The sequence below is a fragment of the Coloeus monedula genome (genome assembly GCF_965178545.1).
Source record: "Coloeus monedula genome assembly, chromosome: 5".
Lineage (NCBI taxonomy): Eukaryota > Metazoa > Chordata > Aves > Passeriformes > Corvidae > Coloeus > Coloeus monedula.
The window spans coordinates 49,189,797-49,212,102 of NC_138785.1; the positions used below are offsets into that span (position 1 = coordinate 49,189,797).

General features: G+C 37.3%; 1 protein-coding gene across 1 annotated transcript in view; it reads left to right on the top strand.

The window, feature by feature from the left end:
* CORIN (corin, serine peptidase) overlaps positions 1-22,306 on the top strand; it is a gene marked incomplete at both ends in the record, with an annotated part of 118,884 nt that overhangs the window by 59,768 nt on the left and 36,810 nt on the right. The window contains 5 exons of the mRNA XM_082281315.1: positions 8,721-8,834; positions 13,421-13,528; positions 15,100-15,210; positions 15,807-15,923; positions 19,243-19,341. Coding sequence (XP_082137441.1) covers positions 8,721-8,834; positions 13,421-13,528; positions 15,100-15,210; positions 15,807-15,923; positions 19,243-19,341 — 549 coding nt within the window. The remainder of the gene's footprint in view (positions 1-8,720; positions 8,835-13,420; positions 13,529-15,099; positions 15,211-15,806; positions 15,924-19,242; positions 19,342-22,306) is intronic.

A 22,306-nucleotide genomic window follows, 5' to 3' on the forward strand; every position in this document is an offset into this window, starting at 1 on the left:
TGCTGCTCTAAAGGCATATTTTTGAGGAGTCATGAAGTAAAGGAGGCTGTTGCCTACACCTAACTTCATCTGTGGGAAATTTTGTAATGGCTGAGGTAGGGAAAGATCCAAAAGATTGTGTCTCGTTAAAGTTGAATGACTTCCAGGAAATTTGAACTATGTCCACAAATGTTTATTATTGAGTCCTATGGTATTTTGTGCAAGTTTCTGTAGTGAAAGCCTCTGGGAGCTGTGTCTCAACTGTATGATAATAATATATGCTAAGTATGCTGAAAAAATTAGTCTAATGGATCTCTCCAAGTTGGAACAGTAAGCAAGTAATTATAAAATGCATATTTTTTTTCCGTGCCTCAAATTCCCCATGTAAAATGGGACTAAAAGTGTCCTTTAACTCACAGGGTTGTTGTAACCATGTTTGTTGATGCCTCTGGTATCATAGGGGTTAACATAATAGAAATAAGGAGTACCTAATTTTGTCTTCATGGCAGGTTCAAATAATTAAGGTAAGAAGCTGTAGCATAAATAAATACGTAAGTGTGGTAAAGGCTTATACATTGAATAGTAAGAATAATTAGCCATGAACAATGGGTGACCATCACATCATTAACTGAGCATGATCACAGAATGAGGTATAATTTTGAAAAAGCAACAGAATGTTAAAGACCTGGATTTCAGGCCTCTGTGGTACACAAACTGAATACAAGGCATAATATAAATATACCTGTTAAATTTTGACAAATTATAGCTGATTACAATGTTCAAAAGCTCCACCATATCTAGATATCTGAACTTAAATTAAGACAGAGGAGATTTCTTACTTATGAAACTTTCAAGTTTCAGAATATCCCGTGGCTAAAGTAATGTATTTAGTACTGCTAGAGAAGAAGCTTTTTAGAATAGTGCCTGCCTGGTTAATTAATGTTCCATAATCTGTAGGGCAGGACTGGTAGTGAACTGCAGAAATTACAGATAAGTACACAGTAGAAGCTTGCTTTTTCTCACCAGGGGAAGAAATGTAGAGCCAGTTGTGAGATCTGCTGCTCCTACCTGGCAGACTGTGGGGACCCAGGCTATTTATTTTCAGTTCTGACATCCTGTTGTATAAAACAAAAGGGGTTTTTAAAATTAAATTTTCTGTTGTGAACTATTGGGCATGATGCTTGGATGTGAATGGTTTTCATGCAGAATGAGAGACTACAATTGAGCTGTCTTCCACGACCTGCAGGGAGCCTACAAGAAAGATGGAGACAGGCTATTTACAAGAACACATAGTGATAGGACAAGGGGGAAAGGCTTCAAACTGAGAGTAGGTTTAGATTAGATATTAGGAAGAAAATCTTTGCTGTGAGGGTGCTGAGGCACTGGAACGGGTTGCCCAGAGAAGCTGTGGATGCCCCATCCCTGGAAGTGTTCAGGGCCAGGTTGCATGGGGCTCTGAGCAACCTGGTCTAGTGGAAGGCGTCCTTGCCCATGCCAAGGGGGTTGGAATGAGATGATCATTAAGGTCCCTTCCAAACCAAGCCCTTCTATGATTCTGGGATTTGATGACTATGGAGAGTATTTTTATTTTTATTTAAAAGAACGGTTCTAATGTGATTCCTCTGCAACTGAAAAAGGTAAGAGTTTGGGTTCACTAGGATGCTTCTCCTACAGAAATATACTGTGCTGTTCTTGAATATTTATTTCTGCAGTTTGTATATTTGAAAGAATTTACTTCTCTGACCACAGTAGAATCAAACAGCTGAGGTTGATTCTCTGCTCTAATCCCTTTTTATCTAGTGCTCAGCACAAACTGCTCTTCACACTCTTCTAAGGGTTCAATTCCTGGAAATTTCAAGAGCATGTACTTGGCATATGACTGCTTATTTCTTAACTTTGTGGTTTCTTTTGGGGATTGGTGCCTCCAGATTACATGCAGTGAATCCTTCCCTGCCCACATATGCCTTGCATATAATTTGTTTTGTGTGATGTTGTAATTCTCTTTTGCATCTTTAGTTATATCTTGTGTTTATCAAAATCAAGGTCTGGCTGCTATACCTGTTTGTTCCAGAGATACTTGTACAGTGTCACTCAGACACCCAATCCCAAACAAAACCTTCTCTTGATTTCTCTTGTTTATTTTTGTCTGATTGTGGCTAAAAACTCCGTATCTTTCCCATTTTCTGAATTGAAGATTATCACTCCTCCAAAAAATCCTTGAATGTCATATGGCTTTCCAAGCCCAGTTGGAGAAAATATCCTTGAGTCATGTTCCACTTAGAATTCAGAGCATTTATCCTGGGGACAATTACCAGTTTTCCTGAAGAATGTTTATCGTTTAGAATACGGATTATCTAGTGGATACATACTGGTTCATGTGTCATAGCTAATATTTATCTCTTTGTCTAAAAGTTATCTCCACAAGCATTGCAAATTGAGTGCACAATATCACTATGGGGAATCTATTATGAAATACGTTCCTGTTGTGAACACAGATGTACTGATTGTACTGGAAAATCCAAGTCGTGCCATTATTGTAAAAACATCTGAATGCAAAATGACTGAGTCACTCAGTCATTCTCTGCAGGTCTGAAGGCTAATGTCCTTCAGATTGATACTTGTTTACACTACTGACAAGTGAATACTCAGTAGATGAGAAAATCAGCTACTCTAAAAATAGCTGTAAGAATTTATCTTTTGAGATTTAAGGTAGGTAGTTCAACTAGTTTCACAGGTCTAATGAGTTGTGAGCACGTTTAAAGGAGTGAGCAGGAGGCATCATCAGTCATTCATTTCACATGAAACCAATAATGCATTCTGGGGGGAAGAAATCACAAAAACCTTCCTGAGGGCTGTTATTCATATCCCTACACACAGAAACATTTCAGCTCTATTTTTCACACTCTCTCTCAACTGACACTGTCTATTATGTTATTTGCTTTGACCAGCCAACATAACTTTTGCTGTTAAACCCATGGCGGAAAAAAACCCAGTAGCTTGAATGAGAAGTTAACTAACACAATAATCTGATTTAAATTAACATGGTAACGCACTGTGCGTGGGTTCGTGAAGGGGTAGCTGCGTTTCCCTGAAACATCCCTGGCTATGGGATCGTTGCGGTGGGTACAGCACTCCAGCAAGCTTGCTCCTTTCACCCGCGCGGCTGTTGGCACGGATCTCACACACACCCCCAAGCCGGACTGCTCAGCGTTACCAGAGGCAAAGAGCCAGGAGGGCTCCCCTGTATGGCATTTCCACGGACGAGGTTTATCGCACCCAGCCACAAAAGCAGACCAGAGACGAACGATGGCGGACACACAGTGTCCAGGGTTTATGTATGGGAGCAGGGCAAGCATCAGGACCAATAGTCTGAGGGCACAGGGGCGGTACACAGGCGGGACTAGGGAATGGGAGCCAATGGGGAAGGTATGCGGGTGTGCAGCGTAGCAAGTCCGCCTGGCACCACAAAACCTTATGGGAGAGTCTTTTCCTTTCTCACCAGGAGGTCAGGGGACGTTCTTGAATCTCGCAATTGGTCCACCAGCAGGCCTCTGCTATTTCGGGGCTCCTTGGCCCCTCAGTCATCACAATTTTTGGCTCAGTCACCTCAACAACATAGAGCTCTCGAAAGAGCCCTGAAGTTATTCTTCTGTTAATTAGAGTTGTAAAATGCTTTCAGAAGGAGCAGTGAATATGATGCTTCTACTGTTTATACAACAAAACTATGTAAATTTAAGTATAGAATTGACAGACATTGTTCACTTTTGTATTTTTGCTAAAGAGGCATTATGAATGAATGTCTCTTTCTGTTAAAAAAGTGGTGCACAAGTGGCCTGAATTGCACTTCATCGCCATGAGATTTTGGGTTGGAAGGGACCTTAAAAATCATCTTATTCCAACCCCCCTGGCATGGGCAGGCACACCTTCCACTAGATCAGGTCACTCAGGGACCCATCCAACCTGACTTTGAACGCTTCCAGGGATGAGGCATCCGCTTCTCTGGACAACCTGCTCTCATGCCTCAGCACCCTCACAGCAAAGATTTTCTTCCTAATATCTAATCTAAATCTACTCTCTCTCATTTTGAAGCCTTTCCCCTTGTCCTAGCATGTAGCCACATGCTCGTGTAGAAAGTTCCTCTCCATCTTTCTTGTATTGGAAGACTGCAAGTAAGCCACCCCTCCCTTCATTCACATCGGTATTAATTGAGAGAATTATCTTTGAAGAATAACTTTGAGTAGAGAATTCAAATACCTGATTGCACCAGGTATTTATTTTTCTATAGGCAATGTAATTATATTCATCCAGTAGACAATTTTTTTGTGAAAAAACTTTTAAAATCAGGAAGACACTATCTTTCTTGTGTGCCCTTGCATTTACCTAATACAGTGAAATGGATACAGAGATGATTTGTGTATGTGTAACATTGATGCTGAAGGGCTGAAAAACCAGCAATAGTGGAATAATTTTTTGAGGGAAACAAAATGTTATTCAGGATTGTTGTGGTGTTTCATGTGAAGAAACACAGCTGAAAAAGCTATTTCGCCTACCGAGTCACTCTTTAATTCTGTTGATCCTGCATTATATTTTGTTGTGTTCTCTGGTTTTTATTTTCCTATTCTGTTTGTATTACTGGTTTTTGCCTGTTTCTTTTCCAGCTTGAAGTTTCTTATGTGGCCTTTTTAGGCTGCATCACTTGAGTGAAAGAAAAAGGTCTTTTGTCCTCTTTCTCCCACAGGGTTTTGCATCCTAAGGAAATAGAGAAATGAACAATTACCTGGGGGTAAGGAGTCGCCAGCTTTTCTAATTCCGTGGTTGTGATCGTAGTATCAAAACTTTCTAGAATTGACAGCAACAAGATACATACACTGTATTGCAGGGTACATACATGGTGTAGGGAGCAGGTGATGAAAATTTGGAAGTGAGAGAATACAGGGATTCCTCTGTGTTCCACTGTGCTATTATGACTATATTGGGTAAGAGAAAAAGTCCATCTGTCTTATAATTCGGACTCCAAAGTCTGACAAAATCAAATGCCCAGAAAAGGAGAACAGGGCAAGACTGTGTGGTAGTACTTTTCCAAATACTACTGCATTTTCCATCTGTTTGAGATTCAAGGATTTTTCTGTAATTTGTGACCTGCCATAGATTTTTATTCTATTAATGTGTCCCTTTGTTACATGGGTCTATGTATGTTTTAGCATCTAGAATGTTACAGCTTGTCAGTGCTTTGCATGAAGAGCACTGCCTTTTTTGGTTTTAATACCTCTTAGTTCTTCCATAGCATTAGACAGTAAATGTGGTCTCCTCTTCTCTTTGAAAAAAAATCGGCATCACTTTCCATGGTCATTTTCACAGTTACAGAATGCCTTATCTGCTGCTATACCTTGAAATGCAGCCAGATGTCAATCTTGAGGATAGTAAAATAATATGTTTATTTCAGTATGTGCTCTCTGCAGCTTTCCAGGGACCTTTCCACATCATCTTCTATAGATGACATTCCAGTAATCTAGCTGGAAAAACAACACATAAATGGTCTTCCCTCCTCAAAGACACTTTTGATAGCACACCAGATAGATAAAATAAAGCACTTTTTGCTGTCAATGTTGTTTAGTCTGGGATTTTGGAAGCTATTCCAGATTATAAACCTTTCTGGGTAAGGACTAAAACAAGCAAGTTTCTCTATCAGCAAGGATTGCTTCTGTTTTATTTGGCTCATTTTACATAGAATTTTTAATTCTTCAGGAGTTTTGGTGTGTGTGTATTTGCATGATTTTAGTAATAAATGTGTGAATTATTTACAGAGGTATCAGTAATTAACATTTCCCAGCATAGTTCTTTAGAATAACACCTTTGCCATTTGTAATGATTTTGCGTGGAATGGTCCATGTTTTTCCTATTTCAGATATCTATTTCAGGCATTATTTCTTCTTTTGCTGCTGCTTTGTTTAAAATAGTCCCCACATTTCTGAGTATGCAGCCCGTGTTCAAGAAAGTCTTATGAATGGCTGTGTAACTAAATCCACTGGGTTCCTGATCAAATACCAAAATGTAACATTCAACTGAAGTGTTTGTTTTACAGCATTAGATAAGGCTTTTATAATTTCCATTAAAACCTGACCTTTGGAGGTATGATGGAGTAGTCATCCTACTGAAAGCTTCTTGTACAAGCTTGGTAGAAAGCAGAAATTGCATTCATTGGAGGTACTGTTCACAGTGTGTGTGCTCTCCTTGCCCTGAGCACTGCACTGACTGGGCCAAACATATGCAGTCATTACCTATTAGAAGACTGCAAGAGGTGAGATTAAAGTTTCTAAAAATTCCTTCTGATTGCTGCTGGATGCTAAAACTGAGATAAAAAAAACTAATTTCACTCTTCCTCTTGTTTTTTTTGTATAACATACAAGATAAACAGGAAAATGCTCCCTTTAGGTGTGAAGAAATGAAGAAGTGGTTTGGGGTAGTAGCAGATGTAGATGTATTAAGCAGATAAATTTGTATTAAGGAGGCAGAGTCAGGATGGCTTACAAGTGCTTCAACACACTTTTGTTCACAGCCCAGAAATTAATATGGGATGCCAGAATCTTTGCTCTTCTGATCTGTAAGAAAAATATTCAGATATTCCTGCTGTTAACTTTTGTTCTCCCAGGCCAAGCTGGCATATTAACACAAAAGATAGGAGTCCATTACTCTTGCTATCTTAGTACCAGTGAAGCTCTTTACTGATGGAGATCTCCATCAAAGAAAATCAAGACAGTTCCTTTTGAGCTGTTTATGCTGTCTTCCTTTTTAAACATGAAGGAAACTGTGTAAAAGCCAAGTTATAAGAATGTAAGATTGCCAATCAGTTAAAGTTGCCTTTCCAAGCCCTAAGAGCCTTTCTTGTATGATGAACTACAAAATTTTGATTATGCTATCATATTCTATTTTTACCTGACATGATCATATGTGGGATAAACACTGGTCTCCAGGGAACTAGTACTTCCATACCAAGGAAGTCTGTTGTTTCTAGGGGGGCCTGTAGAGCTTAGTGACTGCAGCAATTGGGAAGTGCAGTATATAGGTGAGGGAACTGGAGAAATAAAAAGATTGGCCCATAGTAAAGTGTGACGTTATCATATGGAATGAGATTCTTGCCCTGTCACTGTTGCAATGACAATGTTGAACAAGGTGGTTGAATAAAAACTTTCTCTACTGTTCTTTCAACACTTCCAGCTAACTGGGCTCTTCATTTGTATAGCTGGAGTTTATTTGCAACTGAGATATTTGCAGCTACAAGTAAAGGCAACAAGAGCTATTCTTTGAACATATAAAGTAACATTAGTCTTTACCCTCCAAAAAAAACCCAACCCAATGACATGCTGGTTTTTGTGTCTTAGATTGGTCAATTGAGGTTATTATTCATTATTTCTTATAACTTTCACTTTAATATCTCATTGCCTCATTTTTCCCCCTGTAAAATGAGACTGTGAATGTTATCTAATCTCATGTTTGTCTTAAGACTATTGTATTTTGCAGTTTGTAATATGCTTCTGAAGCTGGTGGAATACAGGTGAGGCTGTAACTCTTCAGTTAGAGGTTAGGAAATGTGTCCAATCACACCGTGTGAGGGAACCTACTGAGGAGCACATCATAAGGGTGTGCAAAAGGATGATGCTGGTGGTTTCACCCTTGTTTCTGATGAAGAGTCACAAACATTAAATGGCACAAACTAGTTTAAAATTTTTGGTTTAAAGTCTCTTAGTATTTTGGGCACCTTTCTGCAAAATTAGAGACCTCCTTTAAAATACATTGCATAAGCAGCTTTCACTGCAATAACCTTGTTCCCAACTAGAAAATGATGTATGTATTGCAAAATCAAAATTATTTGCTGTCCAAGTGGACATTACACCTGGGAGTGTAATAGAAAAGATTTTGAAATTATTCCTAAGTTTTTATTACAACCAAATTTTCCATAAAGAGTGTGTGTTTCAGTTAAGAAAGTTTAAGATTGCCCTGTTACTTGGGGATGATAAAATAATATTTGAGGATGAGAAAAGAATGTAAATATGTTGAAAAAAATAATCTCCTGCTGAAAAAATTTAAAACTAATAATGAGGGTGCTGAAACTGTGTGTGTTTGTGTGTATATCCATTGCCGTAGTGTGATAGAAAAGACTGCTATTCTAGGACCACAAATAAAATTAAAAATCTAGATAAATAGTTGAACTTGCAGCCAATGCAAGCTGGAGCTATTTGTCATTTTTGAAAAGCATTGAGCATGGCCGATGCTAAGCGGTACCTCACAGCATCCACTGTATACCTATTGGTTTGGCAAATTGTGAAGAATACCAAAGGGATATACAATAAAGCCAGTCTTAAGCAGAAATTATTATGTTTTTTGTAGGCATATTACAGGCTCCTTCCTTAGTCCCAGGGGCAGATTTAATGGGTGTAATAGTCTTTTCATCACTGCCTGTTGAGGTCTTTTGAAATGGGTCTTTCACTGCTGGCAGTTTTAAATGGCTTTGTTCTATCTCAAAAATGGAGATTTTTTTCTTCCAGGTTTTCCTCTCGACCTTCTTACATTCAGTGATGTTCCCCTGAGAGCTATCTTGATGTTTTCCATATTGGAAATATGTTTCAATACCTGTGGGGAATCTTAAATATCAGTTTAACATGTGTAAGACTCCAGTAGCATTAGCTTGGCGATGTTGATGCTAACAATTTTTCTCCTCATTCTGTTCTTTTTCTCTCTTGCAGCACTGTGTGGAGGAGAGGAGAGTTTCTTGTGTGCCAGTGGGATCTGCATCCCAGGGAAACTGCAGTGTAATGGCTACAATGACTGTGATGATTGGAGTGATGAGGTCCATTGTAGTAAGTTTCTTAAACCTTGAAGCGTTCTGCTGAAGTACTGAATCCAATCAGGGAAACCTGGAAACCGAAGCAGGAAGAATAGGAGCTTTGCATAGTGTTTGCATATATTGACATTTGGACTCTGTATGTTGCTGTGGACTATGTGTAGCTTTGCTCACTCAGGCCACAGCATGTGCTTTTGATATGTCAAATTTTATGCCTTGAGGCAGATATTCTGCAAGGAGCTATGTGGAAATTAGAAGTATTTGGTTTTTTGGTTTTTTTTAATAGATCAATAGTGTGCGTCAGAAAGGAGCACTTCTGATAATCAGCTGAATACTGTTGTAGCTTTATCCTGGTCCTTGGCATTGATTTTAGAGTAGATGCAAGACCATCTGTTTGAAAATTGTCTTGGTCTCAATCCTGGATGTGATTTATTTAAATTAATCCCAGTATGTGCTGCAGTATAATGTACATATGTGATAGCCTCATTTTTTATTTATTTGTCTGTGGTAGTGCATATCTTTAGAGCTCCTATGTGTTTTTCTGTGTTAACAAAACACCTTGGACTACAAACACCTTTAGAAAAGCTGAGCAAATGTACTGTAAGATAACAATGAGAAGGGGAAAAGAAAAAGAACAAAGGAAAATGTGGAAAAAATAAGGGCTATGGTGGGACATTATGCCACAAAACAGGATTTCTCATTCAGACTTTGAAAAATGTCAGACTGTGCAGTTTACACTCAACTCAAAAGATTTGTTCTTACTAGTGATTTAAGAGCCTGGGCATTCCAAGGCTCACAAAGCTGCTTTTAAGGAAGTTGTTGTTAGATTTTATCTGGGATACTCCAAGAAATAAATGAGGACAGCAATTTCCTGGTCTCAATATGAATGAGGTTAGAGCTTGCTTTTGCTTTGATAGCCTACAATTCATTTAATGGAGATTGAGATAATGTCTGTTTATATAAAAAGTATTGTATGTTTTTATTTTCCAATTTTTCCTGTCGGCGCTAGCTTTAGATTTAAAGTGAGCTCAAAAATTTAAAAATGCCTATGAGACTATGGTTCTCAAGTTCCATTAGAAATGGGAAAATAATAAATTAGTAATATAATGTGGAGATTGAGAATAAATATATTGTGTGTCTTGAAAAAACAAACATAAGTTTCATGAGGTGAGATTACCTTTGAAAGGATGCCTGTCTGTTTAATGATACAGAGTTTGCATGCAGAGGATGTCTTTCATTAGGATGCTTGGTAAGAGCTAAGGAGAGGGTGTGGAGGTCAAATAAGGCTTTCTTGAATTACATAGCAGAAAGAGTGAAACTGAAGGAAGACCTATTTGCCTGACAGCTTGTCTGATAAAAAATGCTGTGTTTCTTGCAGTCCTTGCCCCTCTCAAAGTCTTAAGTCACCTCATTAAATTATAGGATAGGTTGCTCAGAGTCCCATCCAACCTGACCTTGAATATTTCCAGGAATGGAATGTCTACCATTTCTCTGGGTAACCTGTCCAGTGTTTCACCATCCTCATTGTAAAAAATTTATTCCTTATGTCTAATCTAAATGTACCCTCTTTTAAAATTATTGTCCTATATCAACAGCTCCAGCTAAAAAGTCTATCCCCATCTTTCTTATAAACTCCCTTAAAGGGCTGAAAGGCCACTCTTTCTCCAGGAGAAACAACCCCAACTCTCTCAGCCTTTCCTCAAAGGAGAGCTGTTCCATCCTTATGATCAGTTTTGTAGCCTTGTCTGGACCTCTTCCAACAGGTCCAAGATTTTCCTGTGCTGTGGGACTTAGAGCTGGATGCAGCACTGCAGGTGGGCTTTCACAAGAGCAGAGCAGAGGGACAGAATCACCTTCCTCAGCCTTCTGGCCATGCTGCTTCTAATGCAGTCCAGGATACAGTTGGCTTTCTGGGCCGCAAGTGCACATTGCTGAGTCATGTCCAGCTGTTCATCTACTGGTTCCCCCAAGTTTTTCTTGGCAGGGCTGCTTTCAATCCATTCATTCCCCAGCCTGTGTTGATACCAGGGTTTGCCCTGACCCAGGTGCAGCACCTTGTACTTGATCTTGTTAGACCACGAGATTCCCAGGTGCCCACTTGAGCTTGTCCAGGTACGTCTGTATGGCATCCTGTCCTTCAGGTATGGCAACCACACCACTCAGCTTGACCTCCACACCATCTCCCCATCTCATCTGCAATTTTGCTGAGGGTGCACTCGATCCCTTCATCTATGTTATTAATAAAGATGTTAAATAACACTGGTTCCAGTACAGAGCCCTGAGGGACAGCACTGGTCAGTGATTTCCTTTGGGGTTCTGAGCTGTTGACCCTTGGGATGCGATCGTCCAACCAATTCCTTATCCACCAAACAGTCCACCCTTGAAATCCATCTCTCTCCAATTTAGAGAGTAGGATGTTTTGGGGGTTTGTCCAGACCCACATGCAGCAGATCCTTCTGGACCCTTACAGGGATCAAACCTGCCACCTTGGCTTTATCAGCACCATGCTTTAACCAACCAAGCTTATCCTAGGGTCAAGTTGTTGAATGTAAAAGATTCACCAGGCTTCATTTGTGTTTAGTGGAGTATAGAATAGGAATTTGTATTTAATTTTATGAAAATGGGGATTTTCCCATCATTTATAAAATTTAAGTTGAGCCTTTTACAAGTGGCAGCTGCCAAGTGCCCATCTTAACAGAGTAACCAACTACCCTATACTGTACATTATTGCTAATGTCTTGAAGAAAATGTGTATTAAGGCTGTTAGATTTTCATCAAGTGAATCTTATTTCCCTGCAAGGAAGTTTGTGTACTTTTTGTTTACCCTGTCTATGTGGGCCTGTGAATTGTCTACCCTAAAGGGCACTGCAGCAGCTTCAGCAGTATTAATGTAAATGGGTATGAATGGAAATGAAACAGTAAATTAATCCAGAGGAAATAACATAGAAAAAGACAGTTTTGTTTCATTTGCAGGAGGAGCAGTGGAAGAAGCATAGAAACTGTCAGAGTTACAAATTGACCAGTAAAATTAAAGGTTGCCAGATGACTTCACGCTGTTGCATATTCAAAACAAGAAATGTCTAGAATTTACTCTCAGCTGGGTATCAGTCTGCTTACGGAAAGCAAGAACTTAAATGTTTTCATTTCATTTTCATTTTCATTTGTTATTCCCTGTTTTAGGAATAATAGTTCTTTTTGAAGTCAAAGTAACTATTGAGTACATAGCTCATGGCTCAGCTGTATTATTTTACTTCATATCCTGAAGCATTTCCTTCACACTATGCTATATATTCAGTTTGGACTATCTAAGACAATATGAAACTTGTAGAAAGCATTAATACTTCTGTGGGGGAAGGGGAGGAAGTGACTCATGTTCAAGTTCCAGAGTTTTTTTTCACATAGGAGGTGAAACACTTGGTTGACATTGATCTGAAGGGGTAGAAACCCCACAGCACCTTCTAGAAGAGTTCTGCACCTTTCAGTGTGTAATATCCTTAGAAGGACACCCTGCTTTCAAAGTGGAACCACTGTGCAATCATGAACACAGGAATCACGTGCCAAGAGGAGTGAAGGAAGTGGTAGCATGATTCTGTTTTTCAGTTGTTGATCATCTCAGAAGAAAGGAGGCACTTTTGTTCTAATCCCTGCCTTTTGAGCTCTCTTTCTGTTTTCCAGGGAAGAACTCATTTAGAATGCCCACATATGCCAGTAAAAATGAGCGCAAAGGACTCCCTTGGTTCCAATGGCATAGCTTCAACAGGAAGGAAGGATTGTCCACCCAGCTGTTCTCTATCTTGGTATTCCCCCTGAAAAGCTAGAGGTCAAGGAAAAGCCTAGAAGAAGGCAGTGAAACTTACCCACTTCCTAATTGTGTGCTTGAAATCAAAAGTTATTACTGATGGGGACCAGACACCACAAACCCTAATTTCTCTTCAACCCACTTAACTACAACATAGATTCCATGTTTTTATTGAACCTGATATTATTCAAGTATTATGGTTATTCTCAGGGAATATCTGGCAGATTCTACTGATGCCTCCCGTCATGAAAAAATGGTTAAACCCACTTAGGGCTGACAGTGATAAGAATTCCTTGATGAGAAGGCCAAATCTGAGCTCCAAACTGTGTTAAGCATAAAGCTCATTTGAAACCATTGTAAGATCAAAGGCAGGCTCAAAAGCAGGGTCTAGGGATCTTGATTTTGCTGTTAGAATCTTTAACTCCATTTAATAGCCACATCAGGTGCTGAGGATTGTCCTAGTAATCTACAATGGTGAAGCCTACAATCTTTCTTGAGAACTTTATGTGTGTAAGTTAATTAAATATTTAGGTCCCTATGTGCAACCAGAGCACTATCTCCTTATGGTATTGATCAAAAACCAGCTGGTAGGGAGAGAGTAAAAATTTCTAAAAACGGTTTTTGATTTTTCATATTCTTCCAGATTAGATTCTCATAAACTGGTACCCACCAGTATTAATGCAGACCTGTATGCTGTGAGGTATCTTTAGCCAATTTTGTGTGTAGTCAGCACATTCCAGTGTTCACAGTTTATATGAATGTTCCAATGTAACTTTAACATTTTGCATACAATTGTTTTGTAGACTGCAGTAATGATGTATTTCGTTGCGACACTGGAAAGTGCCTCAATTATACCTTTGTTTGTGATGGATACGATGACTGTGGAGACCTTAGTGATGAACAAAATTGTGGTAAATGAAAGTTATGTGCTTTTCTAAAGTCTTTTAAGATATCAGGATTGCCTAAGCCAGTAATCTTTTCCCTTAAACTACTGAAAGAGTAATATACCCTGCTGTTACTCTATTTGAACAAAGTGGAAATAGCTCACAGATTCTATATGCAGTTTGAAAAGGTTTAAAGGAAAGTTCTGGGTCAATCCAAATCTTGAAGGGTTTGGTATTTATAAGAAATACTCCTATTTTCAATTTGCTTTAAACTAGTTCCAAAGGATGTTATGGCTGCTGCCTTGCTAGGTTGACTGAATTTAACTGAGAGTAAAGCAAACTATGAGAGGGTACACACTGGTGGTGCCAACTGTTTTATAGCTGAACTGTTTTCACATAAGATTCGTAGTGAAGTTGTATGTTTTGATTATCAAATTCTGTTTCTTTCAAATTCTGTTGTCAATCAGCTTTGCATGTTCTGACTCGTGATACTTATCTACCCATGTGTCTACCTACGCTTGACTTCCATAGGAGAAACAATGAAGTTTTCCCAGTAAAAAAGAATAATCTAAACATGAAAATATTGGAAAACTTAGAAAGTCTTTATTTTACTAACTTTTGGTCTTGTTACTACACCTGAGAAAAACTAAGTTTTCCAAAATAATTCTTTAACAGTTAAAATATTATTTCTCACTTTCTTCCTTTTGCTTTTCTAAGGAAAACCACAAAGAATATGAAAACTGAAAATCAAGGCACATTTTTTTTTCTGATATTTGTTTTATATTTCTTCTCCAAAATCAGCACACTCCAAGACCTTTCAATATTTTCTTCTCAGTTTTGGTTATTTAGTGTTTTTTTTTCATAAATAATCTTTGTTTGAAGATGATTTATATTTTCTAAACATTAATCTGTCTCCTATCTTTCCTACCTTGATGTAGGTTTATTCTATGCAATTTTTAAAATCTAAGATCTTGTACATGCTATAATTGGTTTTCATAGCAGATTTGGAGGACTGGACTGTGTCTGTTGTCTCTATTTATTTTGCTGTAAAGTCAGCCTGCTCAACAGAATGCTCTTCTTTATTTGTGCATTCAGGTAGAAAGAGTAAGATGAAGATTGGAATAATTTCTTTGTAGATAATTCTTATGCAAAATTCCAAGTACATGCAAAAATATAGTTTCTGAAGTTGAGAAATATTTTTTTAAATGTCTTAGTAAAAAGATAAACGTAGGAAATTATTTTCTCTGGTGGTTACTGAAAATGTTAGTTAACTAAAAATCATTCTGTGAGATGGTAAGCCAGATCTTCTAATGTGCTTAGCAAATCTTAGAAACTTGTTCATTTACAAATGGTCACAGCTGTGCACCTGAGAGAAGGAATTATCCATCACTATGCAGGCAATACAATTAAGAATATATGTAACTACCATCTGCAAAAAAATCTGCAGATACAGAAGATCTCTTCATATAATTTATTAATGCACAATGACTCATTAATAAGAAGATTATCTATAGGCATAGAACAATTGGTCAATAATATAAAATATACAAATGGTAATTTAGCATACTCTTTTCTCTTTGAATTTACATTTTATGTAGATTGTAATCCAGTGACACATCATCAGTGTGGAGATGGGAGATGTATTACAGCTGATTGGGTATGTGATGGTGACCATGACTGTATAGACAAATCAGATGAGATCAATTGCTGTAAGTTCCCTTAATCTCTAATTATTTTTTCTTTCTTTAAAAACAAAAAAACCCCCAAACCCAGCCAACCAACCAACCAAAAAAAAAACCCCCCTAGTGTACCCACCTGTAACAAAACTGTAAACAAAACTATAAACTTATTTAATTTCAGAAGTTCACACTTTACAAATGTCCGTTCTTGGTAGACAGCTGCAGCAAATTAAACATTTGTTGCCTTTGTTGAGAAGTAAAGCATTGCTTTGTATTTCAGCTTCTTGCTAATTACAGAATAAACTTTTTGTTAATTGTAATGTTCCACTATACGAGTAAAAACTATGTGAGTTTTTTTACCTTGGAAAAGCTAAGACTTCATCTCAGCCTGCTGGTAATACCTGGCATTCATGTTTTCAGTCTCAGTAGTTAAAGATCAGCGCAACTCTGGCTATTGAAAAATTAGCTGACACCTAATGAGAAATGCCTCGTGATCTTCAGTGCTAAGCAGTGTTGTCAGCTCCTCCTAAAATAACTTCAGTATGATGTTCAAATATAAGGCAGAGCTTCATTAAGCTAAATTGATCAGAATATTGGTTTTTTTAATATTGTTTTTTTCTCTCTAGCATGTCACAGTCAGGGTCTGGTGGAGTGCCGAAATGGGCAGTGCATTCCTAGTGCATTCCAGTGTGATGGAGATAATGACTGTAAAGATGGAAGTGATGAAGAAAACTGCAGTGAAAGTAATTATATGCCTCATTTTACTCTTCTTACTAAACCTACCATTGACTGCTATGTTCTGCAGTACCTTTAGCTAAAGCTGTCTGATAAATAACTTTCTTTGCCTTTCAAATAACACTTGCTAAGGCTGGTTGGTGTGTGGTTTCACACAGGCATTTGTAAGCAGACTTCTTTTAGTACTTAAAAATATAAAAAAAGATGAAGAAGTGGTGATATTTAGCATAGTATTTGTTTTTCTTATGCAATCAGCTGTTACTTGAAATACATTATTTGGAGCAATGAGAATCTACTATTACAGGAACTGGTGTCTTCTGAGGAGGAATTTTCTCATTTAAATCCTTTTTTTTTTAAATCAGAACTTGGGAATCAGAGAGAGAATGTTTTTGTAAGTAAACTAATGATTTAGTGTGACTAAGGGAAAATATATGATGATGTAAGTTTTCACAGATATTTGATAGCTGTCTTATGATGGACTTTATGAGAGAAGAGGAAACTGTGAGATGTCTTGAGCCCCAAAACATGGTTTCTCTAATACACTTAGAAAGCAATGTCATCGTGTTATGATGATTTCAACATCTGAAGGTATTTTTCCCATGTAATTCTCTTATTTCTGGTAAGGTATAGGTTCAGATTGCAGCCTTTCCTTCAATGCAAGAATTATTAATGTATTTCTTTTATGAATCTTAAAGATATTAAAATAGTTAACTTTATGTAGAAAGCTAGTGCTGGCAGATGTAACGGTAATAGGACAGGCTATTTAATTCTTATTAGAGTAGAAAAGACCTGTTATCATAAGATAAATACACAGTGTGATTATATGAGCCTCATTTCTTTAGGAAACCAGTCTAAAAGAAATCCTTTCATAAGCATGGTACTCAGTCCCTTCTGTTCATAGAAAATTCTTGGGATCTTCCTACTCCAATTTAAATACCTCCATTCCAAAAAATAACTGAGAAGCTGAAACACAGAAATAATCATTATTTTTCTTCACTATTAATGTTGACATTATAAAAAGGTCTTCCATAGAATATCTTCTAGTTCTGACTGTGGCAATCTAAAAACGCAGAAACAAGTTTTTGTCCTCAGTTCTGACTGTACACTTGCACAAAATGTTCAGTTTTTATTCTTCTTTCTTGATGTCCAAGCTCAGTCTTATTCTATGAATTCTTTTATCCTTCATTTCTCTTGCATTATGTGGGCTAAAAGTCAGTGATGTGTTTTGTTTTCACTGCTTTTTTTCCCTTTTGATGTTGAAGCAATGGTTAAAAATCTTTTTTTGTATGATGAACAGGTTTAGGTTAAAACTGTCAAGCAGTAGTATGGGGTGATAATTATGTAGTCAGTGATCTCACTACATGCTGAAAGATCTTTCTGCTTGGCATTAAACTGCAGAGGTTTTAAATACAGACATTTTCCTTGTTTGTATTATTAATTCTTCAATGTGCAAAAATTCTATCCAGTATTTTTCAGTATTGTTTAGAGCAAAATTCTTTCTTCATGCAACCATATGCCATCCATCCTAATTTGCATGGGAATATGTTGGCAGAATTTGGACTTCATTCATCTTTAGTTCCTTGCAAAGTCCATGCAAAAGCAAGGCAGAATTCTTGTTTGTAACTTACTGTTGTATTTCTTATATATTTTGTTGCTTCCAGCAAGTGCAAAAAATGCGGTAGGACATTCACTTATTACAAAGACTTCTCTGCTCTACAAATAAAATAAAAAAATTTGGATATGTCTATCAGAGTCAGTGAAGTTAGGGCTAACACAGTCAGGAGTATTAGTTTTGTTACTAACACAGTAAATATGTGATATCAGCATAGAAATTTGAGGTCAAGGTGTAGTGACTTCCCCTTGCCTGTATAAGGATACAGGGACCTTGTGTGCTAGCACAAGTATATTCATTCAGAGATTACAAATGACTGTTGCTTCATCTCTGTCTGGATGAGAAAAGCGGTCTCCTTCACTACATACCTTAAGGAAATTTAAGGTATAATATCTATCTATGAGTACTGCTCTTATTAATTTTGTGGCAATAGAAATCTAATATAGATGTACTCATGGCTGCTTCTCTTCAAAAGACAGGGTAGAGTGTTGTAGAAATTCATCATTATTTGTGCTAGGATCAAAAGAATCTACATTGTAGCACAGGGATTTTTAAAGTGTTGATAAACTGTTCCATTGTGGGATAGGAAGGAGTTGGAGCAAACTTTAAAAATAATTTTAATGTAAATATTTGGGATAGCTTTAGAAGTCAAAAGGCTTTCCCTACCTTTCAAGTTCCATTTTGCAATCAGATGCAACTGTAAAATAAGATGGTCAATTGCTATAGCAAAGAAATTACCTCTATTGCTTCCATATATAAAATGTATGAAAGGAACTAAATCCACATAATTATGATATGATATGAAAAAATCATCAGTTCCTTTAGACAAGATTGTTGTCAAGGTTGTTGAAATTAGATCTTTCTTCAACACCTTCTGTATGCCCAATGGAGGGAAGAATGATTAATGTTCATGGGCAGTAGTGCAATACAAACACTAAGTAATCAGGGTAATAAGCTGTTTTAAATAGGATAAGATGATAAACACCATCTATTTGGTCTGTCTGTACAGAATAGTAAACTAAATGACTGATTTTACACATGGAAGAGAGAATTTAATGGTTTGGAAAGGAGTCATCACAACTATGAGAAAGAGAGAAGGCCAGGGATTTGTCAGATAAAGAAACTACCCAGGTAGTGTGCTCAGAAACTTGTGATGAAGTGCTGGTTTTATTTATTCTGAAGTCCATCATTAGGACCATAGCATTTTTGGATTTCTTTCTGATGTTAGTTTTTTAACCAGTCAAAGGAGGACAATACAGTTCTGGCGACCTTTCTTCAGGATGTCTTATTGTCAACCAAAAACACCATAAAATGAGAAGCAGATCAACTGAATGGCATTGAATAGTAATTCACAGAGGGTATTCTCTTTCAGCTAGGACCTATTGTTCTTTCTGAAATGTGATTTATATGACTTTTCGTAGTCTGCTTGAGTGTCATGGTAAATGTCTTTCAGAGATCCATACCTCTCATTCAAAAACTGGGATGTAAGTTTTTTATATTGAACAGAGGGGTAAAAAAAATGAGATCTGGACAGTGTTGCACACTTTTCTTCCTTACACCACATCGTTACTGCACTTGAAATGCTGTTGGGTACTTACTGAACTATGTAAAGGAAATACTTAATTTTTATGTAAACACTGTACTTTCTCATCACACTCCAGTCATTTTTATTAGTCTGGTAAATAATTTGAAAAGTACATTTCTATTTCCCTCAGATCAAACCCTCTGTCAGGAGGGAGACCAGAGGTGCTCTTCCTGCCCTGATCCCTGTGGAGCTTCTCCCTGTGAGATAAGAAACAGCCAGGCAAACTGCAGTAAGTAGGTCATGTGCTTCACACTGTCACTCTTATAGAGTGTTTTAGATTATAATGAGGATGCAGGCTAGGACAAGGTAAATAATAATTTAATCTTCTAGCTAATGCACATGTCTAATGATTAAGCTTTGAAAAGGGCAATATTGAAACAAATGTGTCATCAAAACTCTTGGTTATTGATGTACTAGGATTTATAACATTTGACATTGAGGTATTTTAACTTTCTCTTCTATGAATTTTTTATATTTTCTTCATGGCTGTTTACTGTTGCACTTTTTCTTAACATTTAGTGACATTCAGTCTCTATGTAAAGTGAACAGAATAATGTAAGTGTAAAGCAGAAGATACTGATTTATTTTCAAAATATAAAAAATCCCATGTCACTGTATTTAGTAGTCAGGAGAACTTCTGGACTTTATGAAGGAATTAATTTGGTATTAAAACTGGAAAAAATAATTATTCTTCTGACTAATATATATTGTCGAGGATCAGGGTTTTCAACTCTCTGTATCCTCATATCTGTGCACTCTATTATACCACTCCATGCAAGGTTCCTGTACTAATTGTGCGCTTGCTTCTGAATAGCTGTTTTTGCTCAATTGTGCATTGCAGCAACGTGAACAGGTAATCAATAGAAAGATATTTGTCTATGTTTTGAAAGTGGGGCAGAACTGTATTAAAAATTACTGAAAATTAATTAAAACTTAGTGCTGTGTTAATACAATCACGTCAATTCAGGTCACCTCGACACATGGGCAGACTTGGCTTCACTTACAGACTATTTCTACACCATTCATATGTAATTGTTTTGTGTTGCAGTTATATCTGCAAGGTATGCTTTGATACTATATGGTAGCTTGTGTGGATAATGTTATTCCATTTAGAATGGGATGGACATAGGAAGGTCAACTAGTCCAAACTCCATATTCCCTCTAGAGTTGTAACTATCACCTTCAGCTGTTTGAGACACCACTCATTCTGGGGCCTTTAGATGCTGCTAAAGTAAAGCTGTAATATACTTTATAAAGCATAAATGCTTTACATGTGTTTCTATCAATGCTTTGTGTTTGTGTTGTGTATCAATGCTATGTTTTTGTGAAGGAATAATCTTATGTACCATGTTTAGCATTAGAAGGAAGTTAGGTAACACCTTTGGTCAACAAGCCCAAACTCCTGATCAAATCAGTGCCAATTAAGTTGTGTTGCCCATAAACTTGTGCAGCTGAGCAGCTCTGTCCTTAAGGACAGAGATTCCACAGTCATTCTGAGAGGTCTGTTTTACTGTTAGGGCACTTCCATCGTAAAAACCTATTTTCCATGCAGAAAATTGGAATTCTCTCGTGTCTTTTGCCTCTCATCCTATCCCTGCATGCTTCAAAGGGTCTGGTTCCATCTGATTTACACCTTCCCACTAACTGCTACAAGCACTAAGATCTCCCCTTAAAGATGATCTTTAAGGCTTCTTCCAACCCAAGCCACTCTATGGTTTTATGATTTTTGACATGTAATATTTGAATTCTAAAGCAATGTTCCGTATTATGCCGTATTATGAGAAACCCAACAGCTTTTTGGTGAAGATGTTTCCTCACAATATTATGGGCAACTCTCTGTAGTTTTTAGCAGGAGTAACACATAACCTGAACTAGTCTTCTGGATCATCTCTCTTTCTCCTTTTCTGGTCCAGTGAATATTTAATTTTTCATACACAATGGAACAGCAAGACAATTTGGGAGAGATTTTTCTTGCGTAACATCTGGAATTACTATTGTCTTTTATTCATATTGTTTTCGCTCTTCGTATTTTGACCAGAGTTCTTTCGTCTTTGGTAAGAAATGTGAATTCTCATGGAAAATTTCAGTTTTGACAAAGCAGTGCTTTTTGGCCCGGATAACTATTTGGTTGAAAAGCTCCAAAGCATAGGCCACATTTCCCAGCATTTAATATGATGGATGTTTTCCATATGTGATAATATCTGATTGGTTTAGGCTGGCATTGTAATGTATTTACAACATTTTTAGGATAACAGAATGAATATCTGAAGGGACAGTGTAAAGAAGACAGGGCTCAGTGACAGGATTGGAGGCAATTGGCACAAAATGAAACACAGGAGCCTAATGAAGCTCTGACCATGAGCACTTTTTTTACTGCAAGTAAAGATTGTCCAGAATGGTTGTAGAGACTCCAATGGATAGAACAAGTTAGCAATAAACACGGGAAGATATTAAATCCAGGCATAGTCTATGTGGTAATGTCTTGGTTTGTGGGTTTTTTTTGTTGGCTCGATTTTTTTATTTAGTTGTATTGTTTGGTTGCTTGCTTTTCTAAAATTTAGGATAAAAGATGCAATGAATTTTATTCCTTGTTCCCCACTCATCAGGTTGCACCCCTATGTATTATAAGAAAGGGAGTAGCAGGACCTCTTAAACTGTAGGACAAACTCAGAAGGAAAGGCTAACCTTTGGGTTACTTGAAATGATTCAGATGTTCCCCTGGAGCATATGTTCTGTATATTACCCTGTGGATTGTTGGGAATTGTCTGTGACAGTCAACAATATTATTTTCAAAGCTACAATGACACTTCTGTGCATAACACAGTAGAAGCTTTCTAAACGCAGAGTGAAAATGATAATCATATTGAAAACATGTAAAGAGTAAGCCTCCTATGGCATTTCAGTGGACTAGAATTTCTTCCAGAATTCACTGAAACCCCTATAAATATGAGGCATAATAAAAGAGAATGGTATATGTGCATTTCAACTCTTTAATCTTGAATAATGTTACATTATACAAACACTTAGAATACTGCATGTACTTTTGTGTTCATCCTGAAATATTGATGAACATGTGAAGTTCTGTACACATCAAGGAAAGATGTTTCCTAGCCAAAATCAAAAGATGAGCCCAAACTGATCTGGGCATCTCAGGCAAAAGTGCGGAAGGACAAGGGTGGTTCATCATGAAGAGA